General features: G+C 40.6%; 1 protein-coding gene and 1 non-coding gene across 2 annotated transcripts; both read right to left on the bottom strand.

Moving 5' to 3' along the window:
* Positions 1 to 4,739: 4,739 nt before the first annotated feature.
* LOC134431731 (cytochrome c oxidase subunit 7C, mitochondrial) lies at positions 4,740 to 6,804 on the bottom strand. The gene is made up of 3 exons (XM_063179871.1): positions 6,646 to 6,804; positions 5,532 to 5,677; positions 4,740 to 4,828 (listed from the first exon to the last, which is right to left on the bottom strand). The coding sequence occupies exons 1-2, from the start codon at positions 6,718 to 6,720 to the stop codon at positions 5,561 to 5,563; spliced, it is 192 nt and encodes a 63-aa protein (XP_063035941.1). The 5' UTR covers positions 6,721 to 6,804; the 3' UTR covers positions 4,740 to 4,828; positions 5,532 to 5,560.
* LOC134432643 (small nucleolar RNA Z39) lies at positions 6,425 to 6,487 on the bottom strand. The gene has a single exon (XR_010031384.1). It is a non-coding gene; the product is annotated as a small nucleolar RNA Z39 (small nucleolar RNA).
* Positions 6,805 to 14,182: the final 7,378 nt, after the last annotated feature.

The following is a 14,182-nucleotide window of genomic DNA, read 5'->3' as shown; positions in this document are numbered from 1 at the left end:
ACACCTTCAGCTGTACTGCAGGTAGGCTGTCAGGTGCCCACACGCTGCTTTTGGATTATGTTTGGATTTACAAAACTATATTTAATCCAGATTTACAGAGCTTTGTTGGGGTTTTTTTTTTTTTTTTTTTTTTTTTGTGTTAAACTAAGTCTAAAGAACTCTTGAGAATTATGAATTTTAATGGCGCAACCAAAATTTTACAAAAAACAAACAAAACCACAGACCACACTCTTCCCTTTCATCTCCGTCCTTCCACCACTCATCAGAATTTTTATACACATTTATACACATTTTCACATACACCGTTTTTTTTTTTTTATTTTTCACCAGCAAGGTACATTTCCACATTTTGTTGCTGGCTGTGCCTTAGTCAGGTTCCCAGCAACACTATTTATACAGTGACATTTTTCAAAGAGCTGCACGCTCTACATAGCTAATGGGAAAAGGTGGCGCAACCACAGAAAAGAACTTAATGTTATTCATGGAATACCAAAGAAGAAAATGGAACAGTGGATCACATTAATTCCAGCAAATAGTATTATTTTAAACTCATTTGAATTCGAGTCAAACTTACTGAGCATATCATCCCAGAGAGCAACTAACATTTATCTTCCCTGTGCAAGCAGGGCAAACAGGAGCTGGGCCTCTGGAGAGCCCATGGAGAGGGCAGGGGCAGAGCCCACGTTTGTGTTTTAATTGAAACTGTGATTAATTGCACCACAGAGGGTCCCTCAGTCATTGTCTTTCCCTCTTGACCTGCCATAAGCCACTCTGTGCTACTCCAAAGTGGTTTTTTACAGTAACATGTACCCTAAACTTGCACCATTCCTCCTTATTTCTCAACTTTTTTTCTTTTTGGTGATAATTGAAGGTGTAATTACGACACTTTTGCCAATAAATCACTGTGTTATTCTGCTCCTCTGATACACATTCCAACTTCCAATTAAGCAACCCAGAGACTGTTTTTCCCTATTTCTATCCTAATGTGTATTTTCACACATTAAAATTACCATTACAAGAAGATTCTCATAGCTGTTTGATGAACTCCACTGAGGTGGCAACAGGCAGGAATATTTTTACAGCGATGGATATTTTGTCCCAGCTCTGATATCCCCTATTGGGTGTATTGTTTGACCTTTATATAACTTTATTTTCTTGATCATGGAATTGAGAACAACTACTTTCTTTTTCATGGAGGCAGCAATATTTTTTCCCCTTCCCTTCTTTCTACTTACTAATTCTATTTAATTAAAATAAAGCCCAAACCATTGATGTTCCTGCACTGAAAAGTCAACCAAAGTATGAATTGCAATGTATAGATGATCTTTACATTTAAAGGATAAAAATAGTTTGAATGTGCGTGCTAGCCCATGCACTACTAAGTTCTACTTTCATATTTTCATCCTCCAACCCTAATTGTTTATAAGCCTCTAAATTGTTTCATGTTCAGACAGAAATAAAAATCTCAGGCTAGAAAGAAACAAGAAAAGAGTGCCTGGCAAGTTATATTAGAAAATATTTTGAATTTTTCCCCTGTTATTTAATTAGCAGTAAAAAGATCTTTAAGCAATTTTTATAAGTAACTCACACTCTCAGCTGCTGCACAGGGCAGCACCTCTGTAAAGGGATCACAATTTAAAGGAAGAAAAAACTTGGTCCAGGCTTTTGTTGTACTTAGATCAATTATGCAAGGCTTGCCCACAATAATTCACAAGTGGGGCCCATCCAAGCCAGTATCTCATTTCCAACACGGATTAATACCAGATGCTTCAAAGCACAACTGAACAAGAATTGAAATTTCTGTTCTCTGGGGAGGAAAAAAAAAGAAAAATCAAATTCCCATTGCTTTGTGAAGAGTGGATATGAAAGGGATACACTGTCAAATTAATTGCTGAGCAGAAATTCTAGAATAATTTGATTTGAAAAAGAATGTATTAATTTTCACCTAATCAAAATATCCCATTCAATGTAATTAAACCCAAGCCCTTCCAGACTTGTCCCTCTGGAATAAGGAGTGTTCCAGAGTAAGAAAAGAAGATCCACAAACTGAAAACATCCAAAACATTGAAGCATAAGGACATCTAATTCACATCTGCTCAGATTTAATTCAGAAACTGCTTGAAGACTGTACCTGACATAATGAAAATGGTAAGCTATGAAGCTCTCTGGAAGCAAAACAGAGGTTTTGAGTTTGTGCCAAAACAGAAAACATGAAGGTGAAAATTATAACAGGGAAGTTGGGAAAAAGTCAGGGATCATTAATGATTTTCCTTTAAATTGGCATCTGGCAAGCAAAAAATACAATCATTCACACAGATGTGTTATTTCCCAGAGGTCCTTTAACCACTGACTTTTTTCCTTCATACAATTTTAATGCCAGAGGAGCACCACTTACATATTGTTTTTTTCCTAATCTCAACTGATTTATCTTCTACCAAGTCAAGGTGCCCTAAAGGGAACCCAAAATGCTATCTTAAAATAAATAATTCACTGGGTACACAGACTATCATATATCTGAGTGTGATGGGGCACACTGTTACGTTTTTGCACAACTTAATTCTGCAGCTGGGGGGCTGTAATGAATCTGAACCATCTTTCTTAATACCATTAAATATCAGTTAATTAATATATATTTGTAGTGACACGTCTGTCTCTAGAATCACTCAGGGCTGGGTATTTCCATGCTAGGATCTGTGGTGGGAACGTGTTTAGAGAAGTTGTTGCAAAATGAGAAAATGAGGTGAGGAAAAAAAAAATCTGATTTTCTCTGGCTCATCTCTTCAGCAGTCAGTAAAGAAACAATGGACTAGGAGGGCTTAAAACAATAAACCATGGAATGGGTAAACTACAGAAAATTAGGACCAAGGTAAATTTGGGGAGTAAATGGAAAAAAATTGGGTAGCTAAATTAATAAACAAATAATTACATAAGTATGGTGAGGATATGTTGGCTGAACGCAGTGATCTTCTCATAAGAGCAAAGAAAAAAATGCCATCTGGAGTTGGGCCTCTGTGAAATTGAAACACAGTCAAACACCTGGTACTAATGGCAGGAGCCACATCTCTCTCAACGACAACCTGTATTCTCCACCCAAAATAACTCATTTCAGACTTTGCTTTACTGAGCAGCGACGAAATCACAGATAAGCTACGAGTGAAAAATGCCCTTGGGTAGAATGCAGTTTTGCATTAACAGAAAGAGCAGCACAGATCTATTAACACATTTCTGCTGCGGGAGTGAAAACTTCTGGGATCCTAAGGGAACCAATTACTTAAGCCAGGCAGGGAACTTACGGACTTGGTAATTGTTGGGGCTCAAACACTGCTGAAAACTGCCCGAGCACCTCAAGTAAGGGAACAACCCAGTTCTAAAGGGACTAATTACAGCAGGAGGAACAGAGTTTGCCACAAGTGGAGAACACGAGTCCTCAATTTCCAACTCGCAGTGTGCAGGTGTTTCATCAAAAATACAAATTAACAACTTCCTACACTCAAGGAACCTTGAATTAACTGCTTAGTGAAGGAAGGCTACCAAACTGTACCACGTTTTCTCTCAAAATGAGAGTGCTATCACACCACAAGCACAACTGCTCCAAGTTGAACACCCTGTGCTCAAGAGTACCTTTGAAAGCCACAAGAGAAGGGGGTGCAATTAAAAAATTCACCTTCTTTGAAGCACAGTGAAGGAACTGGTTGGCTTCTCCCGCAGGGTGAACCCTCAGAGGTGATGTGTGCTCCTTGCAAACACATCAGGAGTGGGAAATGGATTTGTAGAGAATTTTGAAAGTTTGACAGAAGGCTTATATAGCACGTATTTGTATGTAAACTTCGTATTTGTATGCAAAGATAAGAATTGTTGACTTAGAAATGCTATAGGGTAAGGTATTGTTGAGAGAGAAGTTAGAAATAAGTTGTAAAAGATGGCTTTATAAATGAAAGTAGCTACTTTAGAGAAATAGCATTATGAAATCTGACAATCAGGGATTCTGGAACAAGGGGGAACAGTCATCAGCACTTTAGACTCACCCCTGAAGACAGAAATGTGGCACCCAGGAGCTGTTCTGCTACAAGCACTGCGTTACAACTCCCCCGTACTTCTGCTGAGGGAGTTGGATCAGAAACTAGCCAAGAAAACAAAATTTTGTGAACTGTTCACTTTGCAGATTCTGATGCTCCAAGCCACATTAAATGCACTGTGCTGCAGCAGGAGGGTGTTTGAGTGGGGGGAAAAAGCAAACCAGAAAGGTTCACAATGGAAAAGTACCAGCAGAAAGCCATCAGTTCCTTCCAAACACCTGGAAATCCGCAGCAGGTTCAGTTTTGCTAATTACAGAATGTTACCAATATTTTTTTTTGCCCACATCACCGCCTGAGCCTGAAGCCTCACGAAACCTTTTAGGGCAGAGCCCAAGTCCCTGCTCAGAGCTGATGCCACAGAGATCAGGGAAGAGCAGCTCCTCAGAACTGCTGAGCCTGGAAGAAAAGCCACAGAAAAGGAAAGTTAAAATTTCTGCAGCATGGATTATGGTGACAGGATACCCACTGCTATCAACTGTCCCAGGTCATTTTTCTGAGCAGTAAAAGAAGTTCAGCCCAATCCCTCTCTTCTGAAATGTGATTTTCCCCACTCTGTGTTCTTATTCATGACGACAATTAAGTGTTTAAATTAGGAGGGGCTCTGAGTACACACCAGCTGTCAAAAGCACTTCAGGAGTTTCACAAAACACACAGCCCAAGGCCTTGGGGTGTAAGATTTTATTTAGAGACATCCAGCAGGGGTTGCAGCTACCATATCCCCATTGAACGATGCTGTGCAGAAGACTTCAACTCTGCAAGAAAAAGAAATTGAAGAAACTTAAGAGCCTTATAATAAACATATTTTAATTTGAACCTTGCTTTATTTCAGGACCTTGTTTCATCCACTGTCTGGTTTTGCATCAGAGGCCTCAGCTTGCATGAAACCCCCAGTTCTAAATGCCCAACTTCAACACAAATCTGCTGATTTTGGTTTTCTTCTCAGTCGAAGGTGGAATAAACATCAATCTGGCAAAGGAACTGCACAATTTGTTCAAATTCTGAGCTTCCAGTAAGGACTGTCATTTCCTGTCAAGAACCACCTGGGTCACTAAAACTCCTGAAATATGTTTAGTTTCTCATATTACAGACAATAGCAGTTATTTCCAGAATGGAATCACCCTAAAACAAACTGAAGTGGCATGGCTGCATAGCCTGACGCTCTCTTTATTAGGACCCACCAGCAAGCACCAATTAATCCCCGGTAATGACTTCACCTTAACTGCACAACAACCTGCGAATGATGCAGGTGGTGAGACTGTTTTGATAGAGGCTCAAGGAGATGTGGTTTTTCCCCTGAGCTCTGTCTGGCACACCACAGCTCCTCAGCTCTGCCACACAAACTTGCACCCGCTCGCTGTCCCAGCTGCTGGCCACAGCACTGCAGAACTGTGAGATCCTGAGCGGGACAGGCTCCCTGAACGCCACCGTGCTGGGAAATCCAGCAGAAGCACTCACCCAGCTGGCGCAGCTGCAGCCTGATCCCTTCATTTCTTCAGGAGCTGGTGTCTGACTATGAAGAAAGGGGCGCCGAATCCACTCCCAAAGAAGACACACATCATGGCCAGCAGCTTCCACTTGTTGTCCACAGAGAATGGGAGGTTCTGCAGGGGAAAAATAAGAGAATTTTAGCCTTAATGCAAACCAAGCGTTAAATCCTTTCTAACCCATCCGGAAGTGGTAAGAATCTCAGAATAAAAAAAAAAAAAATTAGGCACTTTCAAAGCATTTTCAATATATTTCAAGGCAAGAAATAAAATATTTAAGGTAATAAATAACTTTCCTGTACTTGAAAAGCACCTACTGGGAATTTGGAGATGGATTCTTCACGGAGAATTACACTGGCAGGACAAGAGAAAACAGATTATAACTCAAAGAGGAGATATTTCAGGTGGGTACTGTAAAGAAATGATTCCCTGTGAGGGTGCTACGGCCTTGGCCCACGGTCCCACTGCGGCTGGGGCTGCCCCGGATCCCTGGCAGGGTCCCAGGCCAGGCTGGACCTTGGGGCTGGCTGGGAGCAGCCTGGGATGGCGGGAGATGCCCCTGCCCATGGCAAGGGGTGGAACAGAACGATCTTTAAGGTCCTTCCCCACCCAAGCACTCCATGATTGCAGCCTGCGCGTGACCTGTGGAGGTCACCTCGTCCTCTCTTCTCCTTCCCGTCCTGCCCAAGGTGAGGCCGGTTCGCTGCAGGTGTCATGCGGTCAATTATAAAAGCTCTGAGCATACACACCTACAGCCCGCAAGTGTTCTGGTATTTCATTATCTTCACCGTGAAGAATTTTCTCGTATCAGTTATGCATGTAAAATTAACCCTTCACACCGAAAGCTTGAGAAAACCGGCCAGGTACATCAGAAAGCGTTTACAGTATCATTGTTACCCCTCATACCGCAATGCTCATCATCTGTACCGCCGCAGGGAAGGGCGTTGTGGCCCCACACGATCTGCGCTGCTGTGCCGGTACCGGCAACACCGCGCCACCCCAAAGCCCACACACCACAGCCAGGCGCAGGGCAGCCACCAACCCCCACCCCGCGACCTTCAGCGGGCCAGGACGCTGCTGCCCACCTTCCCGGGTCCCTCCTCAACATGGCTGCGGCGGATGGCGGAGGTGGCGAAGCGGCGGACACCGGCGGACAGCATGGTAGGGACAGGAGGCAGCAGCCACTCGTCCGCCCTGCGCGACCTTCCTCGGGGTGGCGCGGCCGACGGGAACCGGAAGCGGAACCGGGAAGGAGGAAGTGGGCGCTGTGGGCATGACGGGAGTTGTAGTTCCTGGCGGTCACGTGGTGCCAAACAGCACCCTGCGATTGGTCGAGCCCCGCGCGCGCTCCGCGTTGGGGAGGGGGGAAGGGACTCGCGCTCGGCCCCGCCGACATTTTGTGGCGGCTGAGGGGGCGGCGGGAAATGGCGGGAGGGGGGGGCTGAGGGTGAACTGCGTTTTTTTACGAGGAGCACTGAACCAGTTTAAATGTAGAGCTCATGGATCCCATTAAGTGGACGAAAAATACAGTAACAAAGTGGCTTATGTTGGGAAGGGCCGTAAAGCTCATCCGGTTCTACGCTCCCCGCCCCCTACGGGCAGGGACACCTTCCACCATCCCTGGTGACTCCAAGCTCCAATGTCCAACCGGGCTTTGTAGTTTGGGTGCTTCCACCTGTGCCCGGGCCTGCCCACCCTGCCAGGGAACAATTCCTCATTGCCAAGATCCCGGCCAGCCCTGCCCTCTCCTAGTCTGCACCCGTTCCCCCTTCTCCTGTCACTCCACGCTCTTTTTTTTTTTTTTTTTTTTAAGGGTTCCTCTCTAACATGATGGATGGTGGTGATTTGTACATGGCTTATTTATATGGTAACACTGCCTTCAGTTACTATATTGTGGTCTATTTAAACTTTAAAGAAATTTTGGCAATGTGAACGAAAAAGAACCCCCCAGCCCCCTTCACATTTGCCAAAGTTACTTCCAGTATTGGTGGTTTCCATCTGTTTTCTTACATGGATTATTTTAAAGACAAACTTTTCAGGAAAAGAAGTTTGATGCTACCATCTCAAGTGTTGCAAGGAAGCAATTTTTTTTTTTTTCATAGCCTTTCTGCATGTTTATGTACTGCAAAAGGATAGAAAACCAGGATTTTTATGCTCACCAAAGTAATAATTTAATAAAAACAGGTTAAAATTACTTTGAGAAGTGAGGCTTAATTGCATTCGTTGGTGGTCCTTGACCACTAATAGCTGATAAAGAACCCTAGAATGCTTTTTGTCATTATTTGTGATTTCTTTAGCTAGTTGTTTTTTAGATTTTTTTTTTCCCTTTGTTTAGATAGACTTTTATTTTCTCAGAGTTTGCAATACTTTTCCCCTCTTCCATTTGCTAAATCTGAGGTAAGATGCTTTCCTACTTTTGGTAAATTCCATTGCTGCTCAGGCAGCCAGGCCTCTCTCCCCACTGCTCCCCCTTTCTCGAGCATTTTCTAATTGGAATTTATGGCACGACAGTGCTCTGCAATCTGCTTTATCATCTTTATAACAAATGTTCTTGTTTTACTGTAGCTCTTCTCGTCCTGCAGTGGATTTTATGGTGTTGCCGCAGAGGAGACGCTGAAGGGGAGGCATAAAGATCCCTGCTGCACGGTTGCATTAGCAGCAGTTTAATCCTTGATGCTCCGCAGATGTTTTTCTTTGTAGGCAGAACTGGGGAATCTCTAGGTAAATATGATTAGAGAGTGGTAGATAGCTCGGGTTGTTTTACAGCTGGAGAAACAGAGCTGAGCGCTCAAATCTGTTCTCCTTAAAAGCATGAAATGATGCAAAGTAAGTGCTCGCCAGCCACAGAAAGCCACGGGGGAGGAGTTTAGAGTATGGCATTGGTTAGAATTTTGGCAAAGGAATGAAAGATAATATCTTCTAAAGCATTACAAATACGATGTTCCTTAATTATGGTGAGGGTAATTAGGTAGCAGGGCAGATTTTTGCAGGAGATGCCAAGTGCTGCGCTGCCTGCCTTTATAAAAAGGTGCTCTTAACTCACACACAAACTGTGGCAATTACAGAATTAATTACTGGGTGAAATTCCCTGGCCTGGGCCATGCATGGGATCAGAATGTGTCATTACACTGGTATCTCCCAGCTTTTAAATCTATGAATCTTTGAATTTAGGCTGCTTGTTCACATGCATCTTTTATGTCTACAGTTTTTCCTTCCTTTAAACAAAATATTACTTTTTGCCAGGTTATCTTTTTCACCTTCAATAATTACATTTGGCTTATATGAATATGATTTGGTGATGAGTTCTTTCAGGTGCTCCTTTTTTACTCACTTTTCCCCATGAAGAATGTTTCTCTGCTTGATCTTGACACCAAAAAATACAAATAAGAAACAAACCCACAGGTAGCTAAAAAAGTAATGCACAGGATCTATATTTTATGATCTTTATGGAAGAAAGAAGCACAGAAAGATTAGTGTATGTTTTACAAAATACACAGACTTTGGGGTTGAAACTGCCAATCACTGAAGTACAGTGAGAGAACCAAGATAAAAGTCATACTGGCTTTTAAAATCCTCTTTTATAACTAAACAGTTGTTTTTAAATGCTGAAATTGTGTATGGTCAAGTCGAGGTGCGTGTACTTCACAAAAGCTTTTTAATAGCATAAACTCCCTAAACTGTTTTGTTACTGTCATGGACAGAGGGCTCAGGAGACAAAATAACTCATTGGTGACACAAAACCATTGTTTTCCTACAGAGATTGTCCTCTGTTTTTGCTGACACGATAAATTATTTTGTCTAGCATTCAACTTAGGAATTAACCTCCCTTCAGTCATAAGGTCAGATATTAACCATAAGATGAAGCAGTTGTTAAATTCTAAGTAATGAAAGGGAAAGGGTGAGTAGAAGCTGGAGAGACATAATATAATGGATATTAATGATATGTTTTTTTGGCAAAACTTTGGTTTAATTTCTCAATTTCATTGCCTTGATTTCAGAGAGCCCACATAAGTCTCAGGTAAGTAAAGCAGAGTAGTAAAAGGAATTATCCTGTGGAAGCAGTTACAGATTTGTTGCAGACATTGATAGCAACAGGATGCCATTGGAGGAGTCTGTTAGGAGAAGGAGCATCTTTTATTCTCCCATTTAGTTGTTAAAACCAGTCCGCTTCCAAATGTAAATAAGGTAAACTTTCAAATGTAAATATGCATTGAAAATATTTTTTTCCAGCGCACAGCTCAAAGGGCAGTTTCCTCCCCCAGCTGTTGTTTGGACTGGATCATCTCACAGATCTAGTTGGGGATCTGTGGCACAGAGGCTCAACTGGCCCACAGGAAGGTGTGAAACAGCTGTAGCATTAAAAAGGTGGAAATGGACGCATAGAACTAGTGCTTTTCTTGGCAGCAACGTCAGTTTATATTGGCAGAAAGAGCTTGTCCAACTACAGCTTTGCTGCAGAATACATATATATTATTTGGTATTGGGGCATGAGAAAATTGTCACATGAGAAAAATAAAACTTTCCTGAGCCCCAGCCACTGCTAATGCCTTATTTATTAATAAGTGCATTTATTGCTGTTATTTCCCAGCATCATTCATGATGATATTCAAGATAAGGTGGTAGGTATTAAAATATTACTTAAGATTTCAGTGTATCGTGATATGTTATAAATAAGAGAACAAAATAAGTGGAAGTTTTGCTTTGTACTATAATATCTTTATGTGCAATCATCTTCCTGATGATCTGCTGTTGTAATTTTGTCAGCCACCACTCCACAAATTGCCTTTATGACTGTATAATTAACATTTTTAACCTTTTACAGTTAACATGCTAACAAAAGAGTTAACATATGCAGCTCAAGTTACTGCTCTCAACCTGAATTAAAATACTGTTATTTTTGCATCTGTTTTAAACCAAAAAGTGGACCTGTGCATCCCAATTTTGCTTGTTAACTCTGATTGTATAATTTGGTTTGCCATTAGGACTGGGGGGGAAGTAAACACAGTACCTGTGTATTTCACATTTTTAAGCCATTATGAATATAAAAGTGCTGTAGGAACTTTGCTCTGTCTCTGTTTATTGGTGTCATTTTTTTAGCGAAAAACACAGGTACTGGGAAAAGTTGAGCACAAATTTATAGGATGAGTGTTACTCATGAAAGCAGCTAAGCTGGGTGTGCATAGTGAAAAAATCACAGTTTTGGCAATGTACCTAGATAAATTTATTTTCACATTATGTGAAATAGTTCCAAAATTGTCCCTTCGTGTAAGCGATTCCTTATGGAAGCAGAGTCTCGTTTGTGTGTACTGTCAGTATTTCAGCAGCTGAAATAAGCGCCCAACAATAATATTTTACCCTCACAGAATTACTTTTTTCATTAGTCTTTTGCAACATTAATTGAATCTCCCAAAAGACTGTTTAGAATACATAACAGAAGGTTGGTTACACAGAACCTATTCCAGAGGCTTCACAAGGATTTGCACGGTGAGTAAGAGCCACTTTGCTTTATTTATTTTGTCTTCTTGACTTTCCCTGAAATGGACTGTGCAAAGCTCTGTATTTTTATCATAGACACGAAGACAGTTGGTTTGCAATTACAGCAAGCAGCGTTATAATTACTTCATTTTAAACTATCTCATTGTAACAGCCATTGCTTGGTTGCTAAAGCTTGTGCTTGAAGGGAATCTTTTGTGTGTAGGAATATCTTAGGAGCCCTGAAATCACCATTTGTCCTTGCAGGTGCAATACTCAGTTTACTTGGTGGTAAAAGCAAAAAAATGCCCTTAATTTTTTTTTAAACTCTTCTTATTGGTTTCTCCATCTGGAGGACTGCGTGTGCTTCAAAATATGGGAATAAAAAAGAGCCCTCCAAATACAGTTATTCCAATATACATATGATATATATGATTCACATACTTGTCACACATTGTCTTTTCCCTTCTTTTTAATATATTCATATACCTGTATTATTTGTATAACCTATTATTTATAATGTTTTCCACTTCTGCCTTGTTTCTAGCTGTACACAGTATACATATTTTCACCCTGACTGAGGTAAGTGAAACACTTGCACGTGTCTTAAAAAAAAATTAAAATGGAGTTAAAAATTATCAAATTTAAATTGTAAAATTAAAAAAAAAAATCAAATTTTTTTTTTGTCCCTTAATCTTGGAAAGAAATGCTGAGGGGTAGAGCTCCATTTAATAGAATCAGTGTTGTCAACAAGGTATTATTTGTTTCCAAAGCCAGGCTAGATATTGTGAATGTTTCCCAGAGAAATGTATTCTTTAAATAGGCTAAAATTTGTGACATATTGGGATAACCCATAAAATAAACTCAAGCTGCTGAGTTTTGAAGCAGGTGTTTAACCTACCCAGGGTCTTTTTATAACAACTTAAAAGAGCAAATTACCCTCAAACTACCAAGTCAAGCAGTGATGTACAATGAATTGGAAAGGGCTTTTTGATGTAGTTAACATGTCCAACTCTATATGTTGTAAAGTGGTATGCTAAGATACCAAATTACTGTAATTTCCATGAAAAGGGGTGACCAAGCATAAGAACCAAAAATTGAGGAGCATTTGCCTAGTGTGGTAAATGTGTTTTTTTTTTTTTATTTTCAGTCATTGCAGGCATGCCCTGGGAAATTCCCAGTGCTGAGGCTTTCTGTGAGACAATGCCAAAAGAAATACAGCAGTTAGAGAGAGATAAAGGTGGAGGGGGGAGTGCTTTTCTCTTAGGTACTTTTTATGAAAAAAATCACTTTTTAACTATTGAAGATCAATTTGTGTTCCTCTATAACTTAGTGTACAATGTAATCACACTCTGTTTGTTATTGTATTTTCACAGTACACTTTCTGGACTGATGTTTCCAGCAACTTCTAGTTGGCCTAAGCACAAGCTCTCTGTACTATTACTTTCTCTCTCTAATTATGGCAGATGGTTTAGCTGCTAAGCAAGTATTGCTGTAATTTTTCTTGTTAATATGTTGTTAGACTAGAAATTCACTCGTGGCAACAGCTTTTAACTGTGTCTTTTACAACAAGGATGCCTGGCAGTGTGGTTACTGCTGACTTACCATGACGGAAGAACAGTAACTGATGTTTCTACAATCCATTCTCAGGTACCATACACAAACATGCCAGTGTTGACAAGAGGTGAAATTGTGTAATTTCAATTTTGACATCAGTGAGGATATAAAAATGATTTATCATCTTAGTTCTTAGAGCTTAAAGCTGGATCTTCTGAAGTTGCTGAAAGTAGCTGAAGGTGCACCAGTTCATGGGACCTGATGAGATGCATCCACAGCTCCTGAGAGAAGTGGGTAATATTTCACCCTCCTGCAAATACATGACAAGAAACTGTGAATGTTTCTTATGATACTTTGATTCATTAGTAACATTCCAGTTCAGTCTAGCTAAACTACTTTATTTACACATGAGCCTGTCAGCTCCTCCAGTGACCTGTTCGCTGATTCCTTCTCCAGACTTAGTTTTTCAGAATGTTTTTGTAATATGCTGGTGAAATATAGTGTGTCACCTATCGGTGATCGTTATAATGAAATATTAACTGTTTGAAATGTTGGATGTGAAGTCTGCTGGTGCCTCTGGTTTATATTCATTGTGCATCAACATTATCTCCTTGTTTGTGAGGTCAACAAAGAGCCAACGTCTGCCCCAGCACAGACACTTCATGTGTCAGAACTGGCTGCTTGGTCAGCATTCAGGCATGCTGAAAGTGCAGTGAATATTTAGTCTTGGACTTTGTTATGTATTTTCTATGTAATTCAGGCTGTACTGACTCATTCACTTTAAATATGAACTTAAAATGAAGTGACAGTGATGAGGACTCACATCATCTTCATTATAAACAACAACAAGGTCACTCTGCTAGAAAATCTAGGGTCAAGTTTTACCAGTCAAATGAGTAGGAGGAAATATTTTACTGACAAACTTCTCGTAATGGGATTACAAGATTTATTTTATAGAGTGGCATTTTCAAAATGTTTGCAGCTACTGCCTTACCGTAGGCTACTAAGTATCCAAAACAAAGTTTGTGCCAAGCTGCCAACTGCAAATGCTGAGTAGCCACTATTTTTCCAAATAATAATCTCAATTTTTTTCCACATCGTTTGGCAGTGGATCTGCTTCTGTGACCTATCCAAACATTTAGTGGAACATAAGCTGGGTTTTGATAGTGTGTAGGCTCCTGGAATGTTCTGTGTGTGTGCTCTCCTTCTCCACCTAAAACTGGATTTTTACAAACCGATACTGTTTGTTTGGTCCACTCTGAGGCACCATAGGAGAATTTCCTGCTGTGTCAGGTTTATGGGACAACGTTTTGGTAGTGGAGGGCTGCAGGATAAGGTCCTGACATAACCAGCCTGTGTTAGGAAAATTTACATTTGCCCTCCTAACCTTGGAAATCATGAACTTGACTCTCCGTGCACTCCTTTTGGCTCCTCTCAAGTCACCCAACTCCAAAATCCTTATTCATGTCTTTACTTGAACATTTTAAAAAATATTTTTTATCAGCTTAATATTTGTTCCTGAGATTAAAAAAATCCTCTTAAATGTCTGGAGAAACACACTCATATTAGGTGGACTTACTGTCATTTTTAATC

This window comes from Melospiza melodia, chromosome Z (genome assembly GCF_035770615.1).
Source record: "Melospiza melodia melodia isolate bMelMel2 chromosome Z, bMelMel2.pri, whole genome shotgun sequence".
NCBI lineage: Eukaryota > Metazoa > Chordata > Aves > Passeriformes > Passerellidae > Melospiza > Melospiza melodia.
The sequence above is the reverse complement of the archived record's forward strand: the minus strand, read 5'-3'. Positions and strand labels throughout refer to the sequence as shown.